Below are 13,870 nucleotides of genomic sequence, written 5' to 3' on the forward strand. Positions count from 1 at the left end.
CAATGTTTCTAATGGCTTTTTTTTTCCAGCATTTTTACAACCACTTGTGTCAGTGAGATAGGCCAGTAGTTCAAAGGGGTTTCTTGTTACCTAGAATATGCCCAAAACTTGTGCTATCATATATATTGGTGAGTTTTAAATAAAAATTCTTTGTGGATTGTAGATAATCAGAAACTTAATATGACTAGCAGGAGAACTGAAAATTGGAAGCTTTATGGTATGTTGAAGATTTAGAAATTCAAGTTTAGTGTTGCCTGGTGGTAAAATTGCACATGATACTTCATTGTTATGTAAACTTGTTTCACTGAATAAAAGCTGCTACTCTATTTACAAAAGTTTTCTATTGTATTAGATTCAGGATGAGGCACTTCTAAGAACATAAGAACTGAAGTGCTCTTTAATAGGCCTATTGGTGGTTGATAGGCAGGTCCTTCTCAAATTCATCCCTGCTTAAATTTTGTCTTGATTTTATCAGAACATAGATAAGGCAAAACATGGACCAGACATTTTTTTCTAAAGAAGAAATAGGTCACATGTGATCTAACAAGACATTCGAAAGCTTAAAATGACAAATTGTGGGGAATTTGAAGGTGCTATGATTTTTAAGTATTGTATATGTTCAGTATATGCTGCACCCGGTTCCCCACTTGAATGTCCAAATACTTAGTGCCTGGTTTAAAGATTAACTATTAACAAGCACTTGCCATTTTTATTTGTCTTTATTTTGTAATGAACCATCAGAAAAATTCCAGTGTGGATAGCATAGTTTACATTTTCTTTTTAATTACATAGTACAATCTTGTCTGGTTCTGTTTTCTTTTTCCTTGTGACTGTCCAGTACAGTAGCAGCAGCTTTTTGTGTCTGTATATTTCAGTGTCCTCTACCTGCTTTGACTGTTTTGGATTCACATATATTGTCTAGTGCCATCTTCCATAAACACATCTGGAACCATAACCCTTAAATGGTCCAAACGTATATATACGTTTTTTCAACATCTGAAAGTATGTTTTACATGTGAAAACGTGTAAAAAACTTTTATCTACATTTTTTTTTTTGTTATATTTGAAAATATGTAAAAAAAAAAGTAGATCTACTTTTGTAGCACTATGAATTTCAACGTCGATCTGTTTGGACCGTTTAAGGGTTAATATTTGCCATCTCTCATATTTCCACCTTTTGTTATTTTGTCAACTTTAATTCTTTGTATTTTGTCATTTTTTCTTTTGCTAGATTATTGTATAAGATTTGAATTCTCCATTGCTTTTATGTGCCTCCTTGCATGCATTTAAAAGTTTACTATTAAAATTGTGTACTATATTATGAAATTGCATGAGTATTTAAACTGTGTTATTACACGAAGATATTTGTAAAAAAAAATTAAACTAAAACAGCTTATAAATTCAAGAGCTTTCCTACATTGCAGGTGCCTCAGGTGACCCTGAGGCCGGGGACGGTCACCATGTGTGGGATAATGAAGAGGACGGTGTAGTATATTCCTGGTCCTTCTTCCACACTATGTTTGGCTTAGCCACACTATATGTGATGATGACCCTCACTAACTGGTTCACTCCTAACTCTGACCTAACAACACTTTCCAGCAACCTGGCTGCTGTCTGGGTAAAGGTAAGATGCATTTGATGTTACTTCAGCATTATACTTTAAGAATTGCTGATTATTTTTGATAACCAAATTTTGTGCATTTGCCATACCATGCTTTGTTTTGCATTGCATAACAAAGTGGTAATTTGTCACCTACATGTTTAATTTTATTTTCCAAATTTTGTTTTGCTGGCAGTTGAAAATGTTGCAGAGTTTGTATAACATATCTTGTAATGCATTCAAATGTTGCAACAATAACAAAAAAAAAGGCGCAATACCGTGACTGGAATGATACACAAATAACCCGCACATAGAAGAGAGGAGCTTATGGCGACGTTTCGGTCTGGAAGTGGTAGTGGTACCACTTCCTGCCTATAAAATCCCGTCCTCCTCTACTTCTCGTTAGTGTGACTTTGTAAATGGTCCAGGTCAGACCGAAACGTCGTCATAAGCTCTTCTCTTCTATGTGCGGATTATTTGTTGCAACAGTAAATGTAAATTAAGTTGTCAGTTGTGACTGATCCCCGAACATGTTGTATAGGGAAGTGAACTTGCAGACTTTTGCGCCACAGAATGTGTTGATCTCGTGTAGAGATTTGCCCTCTTCTGAGTATTTCATATCCTATTTCAAAGCTTAAGAAATCACTGGCAATGTCACTGGTTCACACTGAGGACTTGTAGGCTAATTAATATTAAACCATAACTAGGAATCTGGCCAACTTCTTACCACAGCTGTTGATTACAGGAAACTGTTGTGAAATGCCTAAGTATTGGTCTCGCATGCCTTGTACATGGATATCTGACACAGATGCTTATCACCCCTCTGTGAGACTTTGTAACCTTTCAAGGGAGGTTCCTTGAAGCTAGTGAGGGACTCTTAATCCAAGTAATTGGACTTGTCTGACTAATCCTTGAATCAAATCTGATTGCCTCACAGGGGTGGAGCACTTAACCCTTAGTGCTTCCTCCATGAATATAATAATAATGAGACAATGTGCATTGCTGACAATAGTATATCACTTTTGCAGGTCTTGGCAAATGGTGTGGGTTTCAAAGATAAAGAATCTAACATAAAGTGTGAGTTGTCACAGTTGCTCTTTGCTGATGACACTGCTTTTGGGAGATTCTGAAGAGAAGTTGCAGAGTTTGATGGATGAGTTTGGTAGGGTATGTAAAAGAAGAAAATTAAAAGTGAATATAGGAAAGAGTAAGGTGATGATGATAAAGAGATTAGGTGACGTAAGATTGGATATCAGATTGGAGGGAAAGAGTATGGAGGAGGTAAATGTTTTCAGATATTTTGGAGTAGATGTGTCAGCAGATAGGTCTATGAAGGATGAGGCGAGTCATAGAATTGATGAGAGGTAAAGGGTGAGTGGTGCACTTAGGAGTTTGTGGAGACAAAGAACTTTGTCTTTGGAAGCAAAAAGGGTACTGTATGAGAGTGTAGTTATACCAACACTCTTATATGGGTGTGAAGCATGGATGGTGAATGTTGCAACAAGGAGAAGGCTGGAAGCAGTGGAGATGTCATGTCTGAGGGCAATGTGTGGGAGGTATGGGATTACCAAAACTATTATCCAGAGGGCTGAGGAGAGGTTGTTGAGGTGGTTTGGACATGTAGAGAGGATGGAACAAAATAGAATGACTTTGAGTGTATAAATCTGTAGTGGAGGGAAGGTGGGGTAGGGGTTGACCTAGGAAAGGTGGGAGGGAGGGGGGTAAAGGAGGTTTTGTGTGCAAGGGGCTTTGACTTCCAGCAAGCATGCATGAGTGTATTTGATAGGCATGGAGACAAAAGGTTTTTAATTCTTGACATGCTGTTGGAGTGTGAGCAAAGTAACATTTATGAAGGGATTCACGAAAACCGGCAGGCCAGACTTCAGTCCTGGAGATAGGAAGTACAGTGTCTGTGCTCTGGAGGAGGGGTGTTAATGTTTCAGTTTTATAACTGTAGTGTAAGCATGCCTCTTGCAAGAAGGTGATGGAGTGAATGATGATGAGTTTTTCTTTTTCGGGCCACCCTGCCTTGGTGGGAATCGGCCGATGTGTTAATAAAAAAAAATTAATAAAATATCACTAATTTATTTTCCCATTTATCAAATGGCCAGACATGTTTAATCTGCCTATTCTTGTTATTGACAGTCTACATTTAATGCAGATTGTTTTTCTTTTTTTGGGGGATGAAATTGGTTTATTACACCACCACTTGATTTCCTCTTAGCACTTTTTCTACCTAGTCTTCCATTCTCCCATTTGGTACTGTAGCTGTATAACCCCTACTGGTTTTGCAATTTTTTTTTGTAAATACAGTAAAACTCTCATATCTGCTGATCCTATATTCACTAATTTAGTTATCCACAGTTTACCTCTGCCCAAAAATATTATAAATATCAATATCAAGTTTATTCTCTATAAAGATGACAATGCAGGGTTTACAGATTTTAGGATATTGTGTGGTTTACATGTTATAAAATACTAATTACAGAGGGGGCCACTGTGACACCTAGCATGGCTAGGCATTTCGGGCAGACTTAGATTAATTCATAACTCTTAATTATTACAGATTATGGAGTAAGTTGGTATTAAGGCTAAGTGACTACATTATAGTTTGTGAGTTTAGCAATGTGAATGCTTTTGTTTTGGTACAATACATAGTTTCTACATTAGAGTATCACAAGCAAACTTATGACTAGTTAAGATTCGTTATTTTAAGATTAAGATTCGTATTTCTGTGTTTATAGTCAAATGGGGAAGTGTGCGAGTGTAAGTGTGAACCACCAGGTGGTGTTCATATACAGTGGAACCTCAAATATCGAACTTTCTTCGGTCCAGAAGGCTGTTCAAGTGCCGTTACCAAACGAATTTATTCTCATATGGAATAATGTAAATTAGATTAGTCCATTTCAGACCCTTAAAAATACACTTATAAAAGCACTTACAAAAATACACTTAAATAATTGGTTGAGTTGGGAGCAGTTTGATTTTTGAGGTTCCACTGTAGTTAGTTGATGGGGTGTATCAGGGAGATAAGATGTTTTCTAAGGAGGTTGCAATTAAGGTTTCGTTTTTGTTTTTTTTCATATACAGTGGACCCTCGCCTAACGATATTAATCCATTCCTGAGAGCTCAAGTTAGGCGAAATTATCGTTAGCCGAATTAATTTTCCCCATAAGAAATAATGGAAATCAAATTAATCCGTTCCTGACACCCCAGAGTATGAAAAAAAAAATTTTACCACATGAAATATTAATTTTAATACACACAAACTGAAGAAGACATGTACAATTACATGACACTTACCTTTATTGAAGATCTGGTGATTGATGGGATGGGAGGAGGGGAGAGTGTGGATGGTGTTAATGTTTAGAAGGGGAATCCCCTTCCATTAGGACTTGAGATGTCAAGTCCTTTTCCGGGGTTACTTCCCTTCTTCTTTTAATGCCACTAGGACCAGCTTGAGAGTCACTGGACCTCTGTCGCACAACATATCTGTCCATAGAGGCCTGTACCTCTCATTCCTTTATGACATTCCTAAAGTGTTTCACAACATTGTCAGTGTAATAGTCACCAGCATAGCTTGCAATAGCTGTGTGAGGGTGATTTTTATCAAAAAAGGTTTGCACTTTAAGCCACATTGCACACATTTCCTTAATCTTTGAAGTAGGCAACTTCCTCAATTTCTCTATCCCCTCCTCCGGAGCAGTTTCCTCAGGTGTGGCCTCTTGCTGTTGAAGATGATCTTGCAGCTCATCAGTGATTAGTTCATCATTGTCCTCCTCCACCAACTCTTCCACATCCTCCCCACTAACCTCCAACCCCAAGGACTTTCCCAATGCCACAATTGATTCCACAACTGGCATAGGCTTCTTAGGGTTAGCCTCAAATCCTACAAAATCCGTTTTGTCTACACATTCTGGCCACAGTTTCTTCCAAGCAGAGTTCAAGGTCCTCTTAGTCACTTCCTCCCAAGCCTTACCTATAATTTTTACACAATTGAGGATGCTAAAGTGATCTCTCCAAAACTCTCTTAGAGTCAATAAAGTTTCTGTGGTCACTACAAAGCACCTTTCAAACATAGCTTTGTGTAGAGTTTTTTGAAGTTTGCAATGACCTGCTGGTCCATGCGCTGCAGGAGAGGAGTGGTATTAGGAGGCAAAAACTTGACCTTAATGAAGCTCATGTCCCCAGAAAGTTGCTCTGCCACGTCTGAAGTATGACCAGGGGCATTGTCTAATACCAGGAGGCACTTAAGGTCCAATTTATTTTCCAGGAGGTAATTTTTCACAGTGGGGGCAAATGCATGATGTAACCAGTCATAGAAAAGGTCTCAAGTGACCCATGCCTTACTGTTTGCCCTCCACATCACACACAAATTAGTCTTGAGGACATTGTTTGTCCTGAACACTCTGGGAGTTTCAGAGTGATACACCAATAAAGGCTTCACTTTGCAATCACCACTAGCATAAGCACACATCAACAGAGTAAGCCTGTCTTTCATAGGATTATGTCCTGGGAGTGCCTTTTCCTCCTGAGTAATGTAGGTCCTGCTTGGCATTTCCTTCCAAAACAGTCCTGTTTCGTCACAATTAAACACTTGTTCAGGTTTCAATTCTTCACTGTCTATGTACTCCTTGAATTCCTTCACATATTTTTCAGCTGCTTTTTGGTCCGAACTGGCAGCCTCACCATGCTTTTTCACACTATGTATGCCACTTCGATTCTTAAATCTCTCAAACCAACCTTTGCTGGCCTTAAATTCACTCACATCACCACTAGTTGCAGGAATTTTTCTAATTAAATCGTCATGCCTTTTCACATATGATCGCTTGAGAGATGCTATCTCCTGCTATCTGTTTTTCGTTTATCCACACCAATAACAGTCTCTCAACATCTTCTATCACTTGCGATCTCTATTTCGAAAACAAAGTTGCACCTTTGGCAAGAACAGCTTCCTTGATTGCCGTTTTCTTGGCCACAATAGTAGCGATGGTTGATTGGGGTTTCGTGTACAACCTGGCCAGCTCGGAGACACGCACTCCACTTTCATACTTAGCAATGATCTCTTTCTTCATATCCATAGTAATTCTCACCCTTTTTGCTGTAGGGTTGGCACTAGAAGCTTTCTTGGGGCCCATGGTGACTTATTTTTCAGCTGCAATCACTAAAAATGCTGTGATAATATGAAATGTTCCGATTGTATGTTTGGATGTGACCGTGGTGGCTGGCTTGTAAACACTGGCACCCACGGGACAAGTGTGGCGCGCTCAGGCCGCAAGTGGACGCATCTCGAACGGAGTGAATCGTGTTGAACGAGTTTTTTAGCGCTAGCCGAGGCAAAATTTTTGCGTTAAAATGTATCGCTAGCCGGATTGAACATTATGCAATGCATTCGTTAGGCGAGGGTCCACTGTATCTTCCAATTTTATTAATTTTTTCTTTGAATAAGAGTGCATAAAACATGGTCATATAAAGTTTCACTAAGATTTGGTAAAAAATCAGGCACATACTGGCACTGCCAAAAGTCATCGTCGTAGTCTTGGCGGAAGGAGCAGTAGTAGTACAGGTCCGCCATCACAAATCCGGCAATCAGTTATTCGGCACTAATTTTGGCTAGCATAATTTCAAATTTCCAGGGTCGCCACACCAACCTGCTGGTACTGTTTGGTGGCACTACTTGCTGCATAAGTCATTCTAATTTCTTTTTCTCCACTTGTTATAACCTGCTTACATTTAGCCGTAGCCATGGTTCCAGTGAATAAAAGTAATGCTTTTTGCTGTGTAAAGCACCTACACAGTACATTGTCCATTAAAGATAAGGTGGCTTTGAAGCCACTGTCGGCTGCCATGAGCTCAGTCTCGTGATGCAGGAGAATATGCTTTGTTATTACTCTAATATAAACACTACAGCTTATTGCCTATCACATTTGATCGAATATGACATAATAAACAATATAAATAACAAAACATGTTAAATACTCCAGAATGAATAATATTTGGCATAATACTGAGCAGTTCGATGGAGGTATGAAGAGGATATGGTATACAAATACCATTCTCCTATCCCTGTCTTGGGGGCTTATATTAGAGAAAACGGAGTGTAGCACAGGGCTAACTGTGATATACACTCGTACTGCACCATAAACCTGAAACAAAAAAGTTATTTTCTCTATATAGATTATCACACATAGCAGCATATGTGTAGAGAACCTAGGATAACCCAAAAAAAAGTCAGACAACGTGGCTTATTTCTAGTACCTGGCTTGGGTTAGCCATATATGATTTTTCGTAAATATTCGATTCCCAGCCAGGGTAGAAACATTGGGCGTGTTTCTTTACACCTGTTGTCTATGTTCACCCATCAGTAAATGGGTACCTGGGTGTTAGCCGACTGGTGTGGGTGTTATCCTGGGACACTGACCTAATTTGCTTGAAATACTCTGCATAACAAGCGGCTTTCTATATACAGTGGACCCCCGGTTAACGATATTTTTTCACTCCAGAAGTATGTTCAGGTGCCATTACTGACCGAATTTGTTCCCATAAGAAATATTGTGAAGTAGATTAGTCCATTTCAGACCCCCAAACATACACGTACAAACGCACTTACATAAATACACTTACATAATTGGTCGCATTCGGAGGCAATCGTTATGCGGGGGTCCACTGTAGTAGTGTGTCACTGATGTCAGCTAGGCCTGTATACCTTGTACATGTACGTGTAGTAAATAAAGATATTATTATTATTATTATTATTATTATTATTATTATTATTATTATTATTATTATTATTATATTATTATTTTCTCAGTTGTTTGTTGGGTTATCTTATTGAAACATGGGCAATGTATGATGGAAAGATACTTCTTAACGTACACCAAAAATGAAAGAAATCAGACCATAAATAGCGGAGTTCACTTCTCAGCCATTAGCGGCTGCTTAGCAGTATATTTTTGTATGGTTTTTATGGTTATAGTCTTGTTTTTTTTGGTCTCACTTGATAGAATGAAAGATATATTACAGAAATAGATATGATTTTGATTGCTTTCATGACGAGAAGTACCTTGAAATTGTGCTCACAGTAGTGAAAATGTTCTATTCTTTAGCGAAGCTCAAGAGTAAACAAATGACGTCACCGTCCAATACCTGTCCGCCTACCAGTCCAAATTCCAATGTGGAGTCAAGAATGGGTTGACATTATTTATACAATTATTACAATAATGCAGCAGTCTGCATAACAGTAAATCTTCTATTTTTTTGTGAATAAAAACTCCAAATGGTAAGCAAGAGTAATATAAGAGGGACCTGGAGCCATGATTAATGAACAGAGAAAATGTTATTTTAGTGCCAGGAATGTCTGCATTGTTTATTCTGGACCCTATATTGAAATTGGCATCTGTTGAAATTTGTGTGAAATTGGCCAAATTGCCAATTTCTGACCACTTTATTGGGTAATTGAAATAAGTGAATGGGCGGTTTCTTGTACTCAGTCGACAGACTGAGTACAATAAGTAAATAAGTAAGTACAATGAGTAAATAAGTAAGTTTATTCAGGTATACACAAATACAGTTACATAGATTATCATACATATCAATTAATCAATCAAGTTTATTCTCTATAAAGATTACAATGCGGGGTTTAAAGGTTTTGGATATTGTGTGGTTTACAGGTTATAAAATACAGTGGACCCCCGGTTAACGATATTTTTTCATTCCAGAAGTATGTTCAGGTGCCAGTACTGACCGAATTTGTTCCCATAAGGAATATTGTGAAGTAGATTAGTCCATTTCAGACCCCCAAACATACATGTACAAACGCACTTACATAAATACACTTACATAATTGGTCGCATTGGGAGGTGATCGTTATGCGGGGGTCCACTGTACTAATTACAGAGGGGGCTACTAGGACACCTAGCATGGCTAGGCATTTCGGGCAGACTTAGATTAATTCTTAACTCTAAATTATTACAGATTATGGAGTAAGTTGGTATTAAGGCTAAGCGACTACATTATAGTTTGTGAGTTTAGCAATGTGAATGCTTTTGTTTTGGCACAATACACAGGTTCTATATTGGCAGTATCACAGGCAAACTTATGACTAGTTAGGATTTATTATTTTATGATTAAGGTTTGTATTTCTGTTTTTATAGTCAAATGGGTGAGTGAGTGAGTGTAAGTATGAACCACCAGGTGGTTTTCATGCAGTTAGTTGTCGGGGTGTATCAGGGAGATAAGATGTTGTCTGACGGTAATTTTGAAAGTGAGGAATGTGTCTGCAGTTCTAGAGCTTTCAGGTAGGGTGTTTCAGATTTTAGGCCCTTTGACATACATTGAATTTTTGCAAGGTTTAGTCGGACACAGGGAATGTCATAGAGAGGTTTGTGTCTGGTGTTATGCCTGTGGATTCTGTCAACTATCAAGAAAGCAATTTAGGTCAGGGTTAATATTGGAATTTAATGTCCTGTAGATGTAGATTGCACAGTAGTAAGTGTGGATGTTCTGAACAGGGAGTAAGTTAAGATCTATGAATAGTGGGGGGGGGGGGGTTTGCCAGGAATGGGATTTAGTGATTATTCTTACTGCGGCTTTTTGTTGGGCTATTATTGGCTTTAGGTGTGTTGCTGCAGTTGATCCCCAAGCACAAATAGCATAGGTGAGGTATGGATAAATGAGTGAATGGTATAGTGTGAGAAGGGCAGTTTGTGGCACGTAGTATCGTTATCTTGGAGAGGATCCCAACCATTTTGGATACTTTTTTTTGTTATGTGTTGGATATGGGTGCTGAAATTCAGGTTGTTGTCAAGGTATAAGCCTAGGAATTTGCCCTCATTATAGCAGCATATGTATAGAGAACCTAGGATAACCCAAAAAAGTCAGACAAATGACTTATTTCCAGTACCTGGCTTGGGCTTGCCATATATGATTTTTGGTAAATATTTTTTTCTCAGTTATTTGTTGGGCTATTTTATTGAAACTTGGGCAGTGTATGATGGAAAGATGCTTCTTAATGTACAACAAAAATAAAAAAAGACGGACGATAAATAAGGGAGTTCACTTCTCAGCCATTAGCCGGCTCTTTTCGGTATATTTTCGCATGGTTTTTATGGTTGTTTTCTCGTTTTTTTGGTCTCATTTGATAGAATAAAAGATATATTACAGAAATAGACATGATTTTGATTGCTTTCATGACGAAAAGTACCTTGAAATTGAGCTCAACGTAGCGGAAATGTTCGATTTTTGCTGATGTTCAATGAACTTTGTGTAAGTCAAGTTGGTTAATTTTATTAAGTGTATTCTAACCTAACCACTCTGTAATCCAGCAGACTCAGTAATCTGGCACACTACAGGTCCCAATGATGCTAGATTTGTGATGGACCTGTAGTAGTGGTGGCAGTGGGAAGTTGTGGTGGTCTGGGTGGTAGTGGTGGTGGGTCATGGTGGTGGTTTATTTTAATATATTAAAATCAACATTGGGTATGTTACGAAGTGGGAGATTATCACACACAAGGAAAAGCTGAGGTTCATTAATGCTGGAGACAGTTTAGATACGTCTGATACAGATATATACATCCAGTGCCACCTCAGGCACACAACTCTGCCCACACTAAATGTTCATTCCCCCCTCCCCCCATTTCCATGCCCTCACTGAACATCCAGCAACAATTCTCCCTGCTCACACCCCTGTCCCATGCCATCAAGCCCACATGGCTGTACACCTTACTCATGATTTCATTTACCATTTCCCCATAGCTTCTAGCCCTCACAGCCCCACTGCCTCCCACACTGGGCCACCAACACTGCCTCCCACACTGGGCCACCAACACTGCCTCCCACACTGGGCCACCAACACTGCCTCCCACACTGGGCCACCAACACTGCCTCCCACACTGGGCCACCAACACTGCCTCCCACACTGGGCCACCAACACTGCCTCCCACACTGGCCCACCAACACTGCCTCCCACACTGGCCCACCAACACTGCCTCCCACACTGGCCCACCAACACTGCCTCCTACACTGGCCCACCAACACTGCCTCCAACATTGGCCCACCAACACTGGCCCACCAACACTGCCACTCACATAGTTACCATCACACCTTCTCATTGCTTCCAGCCTTCCTCCCTACACCCTCTAAAACTCGACTTCATAGGTATGTATGTAAACGAGAAACAACTTGTATATAGTGTTTGCTACTATCCATGGTAGGGCTTGGAACATATACCCCCTGGGTACAGGGAGTTTTACTGTATACCATAATAATAATGGAGGTTTTTTTAGGGGATGTGGTAGGTGACAGGTATAAGTTGTTAGGACCTTCATTAGTAAGATAGATAATGATATTGATTTGGGTCGCTTTACACTGGATGAAGTGATGAAATATACAGTAGTATATGTATTGTTATTAATATGGCAAATATTTATATTGTACATGATTATCTGTGTCATATTTATGCATACAGACTTGGAAGGTTCAAAATTATGTATTTTGTTCTATATATGATACAGTATGTCCATGTAATCTAGGATTTGTTTTTTTTTTAACATGCCGGCCATGTCCCATCGAGGCAGGTGACCTAAAAAGAAAACTTTTTTAAATTTAGTAATTTACACAGAAGGGGTTACTATCCCCTTGCTCCCAGGACTAAGAAGTAATGAAGATCATCTTTACCCTCAGATTGTGTCCAGCTGGATCTGTCTCTTCCTGTATTTGTGGACACTGGTGGCTCCCATCCTCCTTACCAACCGTGACTTCAGCTAAATTTTCAGACCCTCTACCAGTAGCATGGATGCGTATTTTGATGTGATGTATCACTTTGCAGATATGAATGTAATAGTAGTCCAATTCCTCTTTCACATTTAACAGGATTGAGCAGATTACAAAATGTTGTGTGACACAACTGCCCCAAGAAATGTTTTGGGAAATGAAGATGAATGTTCATTCCATTTTAATTGACATTGCTCATGGTTCAAATTGCCGAAACATGAAATCTTTCATTGAAGACACGATCAAGAAGGAGTGTCTTGATATGAAAAAAGTTTTAGCAACTCCAGTAAAAGGTTATATTAATTTTGTATGTTGTTGCCAAAAAAAAAAAAAAAGGGACAAAAGTCCAATGAATATATTTGCTGAATGTTAAATTATGTATTGGCATGTATGTACTGTGTTGGTGGAAGGCTTTAGTACTGGTACTTTATATTTGAACACACTTTTTGATTGGCTTTTAAATTTCATAATGCAGTACAGTACTGTGGTTTTCAAATATGTCAAGATAAATCATCTGATTTATACTAAGGGAGTGTAGCAAATGTATGTTATTGCAGTCATATTCAATAGTAAAATAGGTAAATTTCTAAACGTAAGTTAAGATTGGCTCTATTGTTATTGAGAAAATACTCCATAATGTATAACATTCATTTTGTTCTCATGTGAAAATTGTTTAGTAAAATTTTAAAATACGAATGACAATCTTTCAGTCAAAAATTCAGGTGACCTGAGATTTATTGAAATGCCATGGCCATAATTTTATATTTTTAAGATTCTGTATTTGTTATTGTACACTTTCATTACTTTTAGAAAGTGAAAGATATTCCTCTGTATAAAAACTTTGTGATATCTTATCCAGTTAAACACTTTTATTTGTATAATATATTATTTTGTTTTGATAAATGCATAAGATTCATATATTCATACAGTATTTGTTTAGTATTGCTCAGTACTTATGTAAAGTGTACTAAAATGTTTATAAGGCAATAAATTACAGTTCTCTATCATTTACTTAAATATTATACTGATAAGCATATTTTCTTTCTTTTTGGGTCACCCTGCCTAGGTGGGAGATGGCCGACTTGTTAAAAAAAAAAAAAAGCATATTTTCTAATGAGGCAGCCAAGTAATTTGGCATATGCTAAATAAAAAGGAATGACAAGTTTAGGACTAATTTTTTCATCAATAAGTCACAACCATGAGGTTGTTGCCTTACATGCATGGATTGATGTTACATATGTAATTTACCTTGCATTGCTCACTGCATGTACACTAATTAAAATGCATAATTTATTGTGCAAAATTTGTGTAATTTATTTTTGTCATCTTATAGGCTCATGAGGTTAATGCTACTTTTAATATCTACCTTTATTTAAATTATGATTCTTTTTAGTATTTTTATATTTCCTCCAAAGTTATTCATAAACTTGACATATAACTAAGAATTCGCTGAAACTACAAGTCAAATCAGCAGTCATTGTTACCATGGTTCACCGTAGC

General features: G+C 38.1%; 1 protein-coding gene across 2 annotated transcripts in view; it reads left to right on the top strand.

Annotated features, from left to right (window-relative positions):
* Positions 1-12,714, top strand: part of Serinc (serine incorporator TMS1) — a 52,762-nt gene extending 40,048 nt beyond the window's left edge. The window contains exons 10-11 of one of the 2 annotated variants that reach the window (XM_070094142.1): positions 1,425-1,624; positions 12,281-12,714. In XM_070094142.1, the coding sequence (XP_069950243.1) occupies positions 1,425-1,624; positions 12,281-12,364 (284 nt within the window). In that variant the 3' untranslated portion in view covers positions 12,365-12,714. The remainder of the gene's footprint in view (positions 1-1,424; positions 1,625-12,280) is intronic. The other variant, XM_070094141.1, reaches the window with a different exon arrangement.
* Positions 12,715-13,870: the final 1,156 nt, after the last annotated feature.

This window comes from Cherax quadricarinatus, chromosome 44, assembly GCF_038502225.1.
Source record: "Cherax quadricarinatus isolate ZL_2023a chromosome 44, ASM3850222v1, whole genome shotgun sequence".
Lineage (NCBI taxonomy): Eukaryota > Metazoa > Arthropoda > Malacostraca > Decapoda > Parastacidae > Cherax > Cherax quadricarinatus.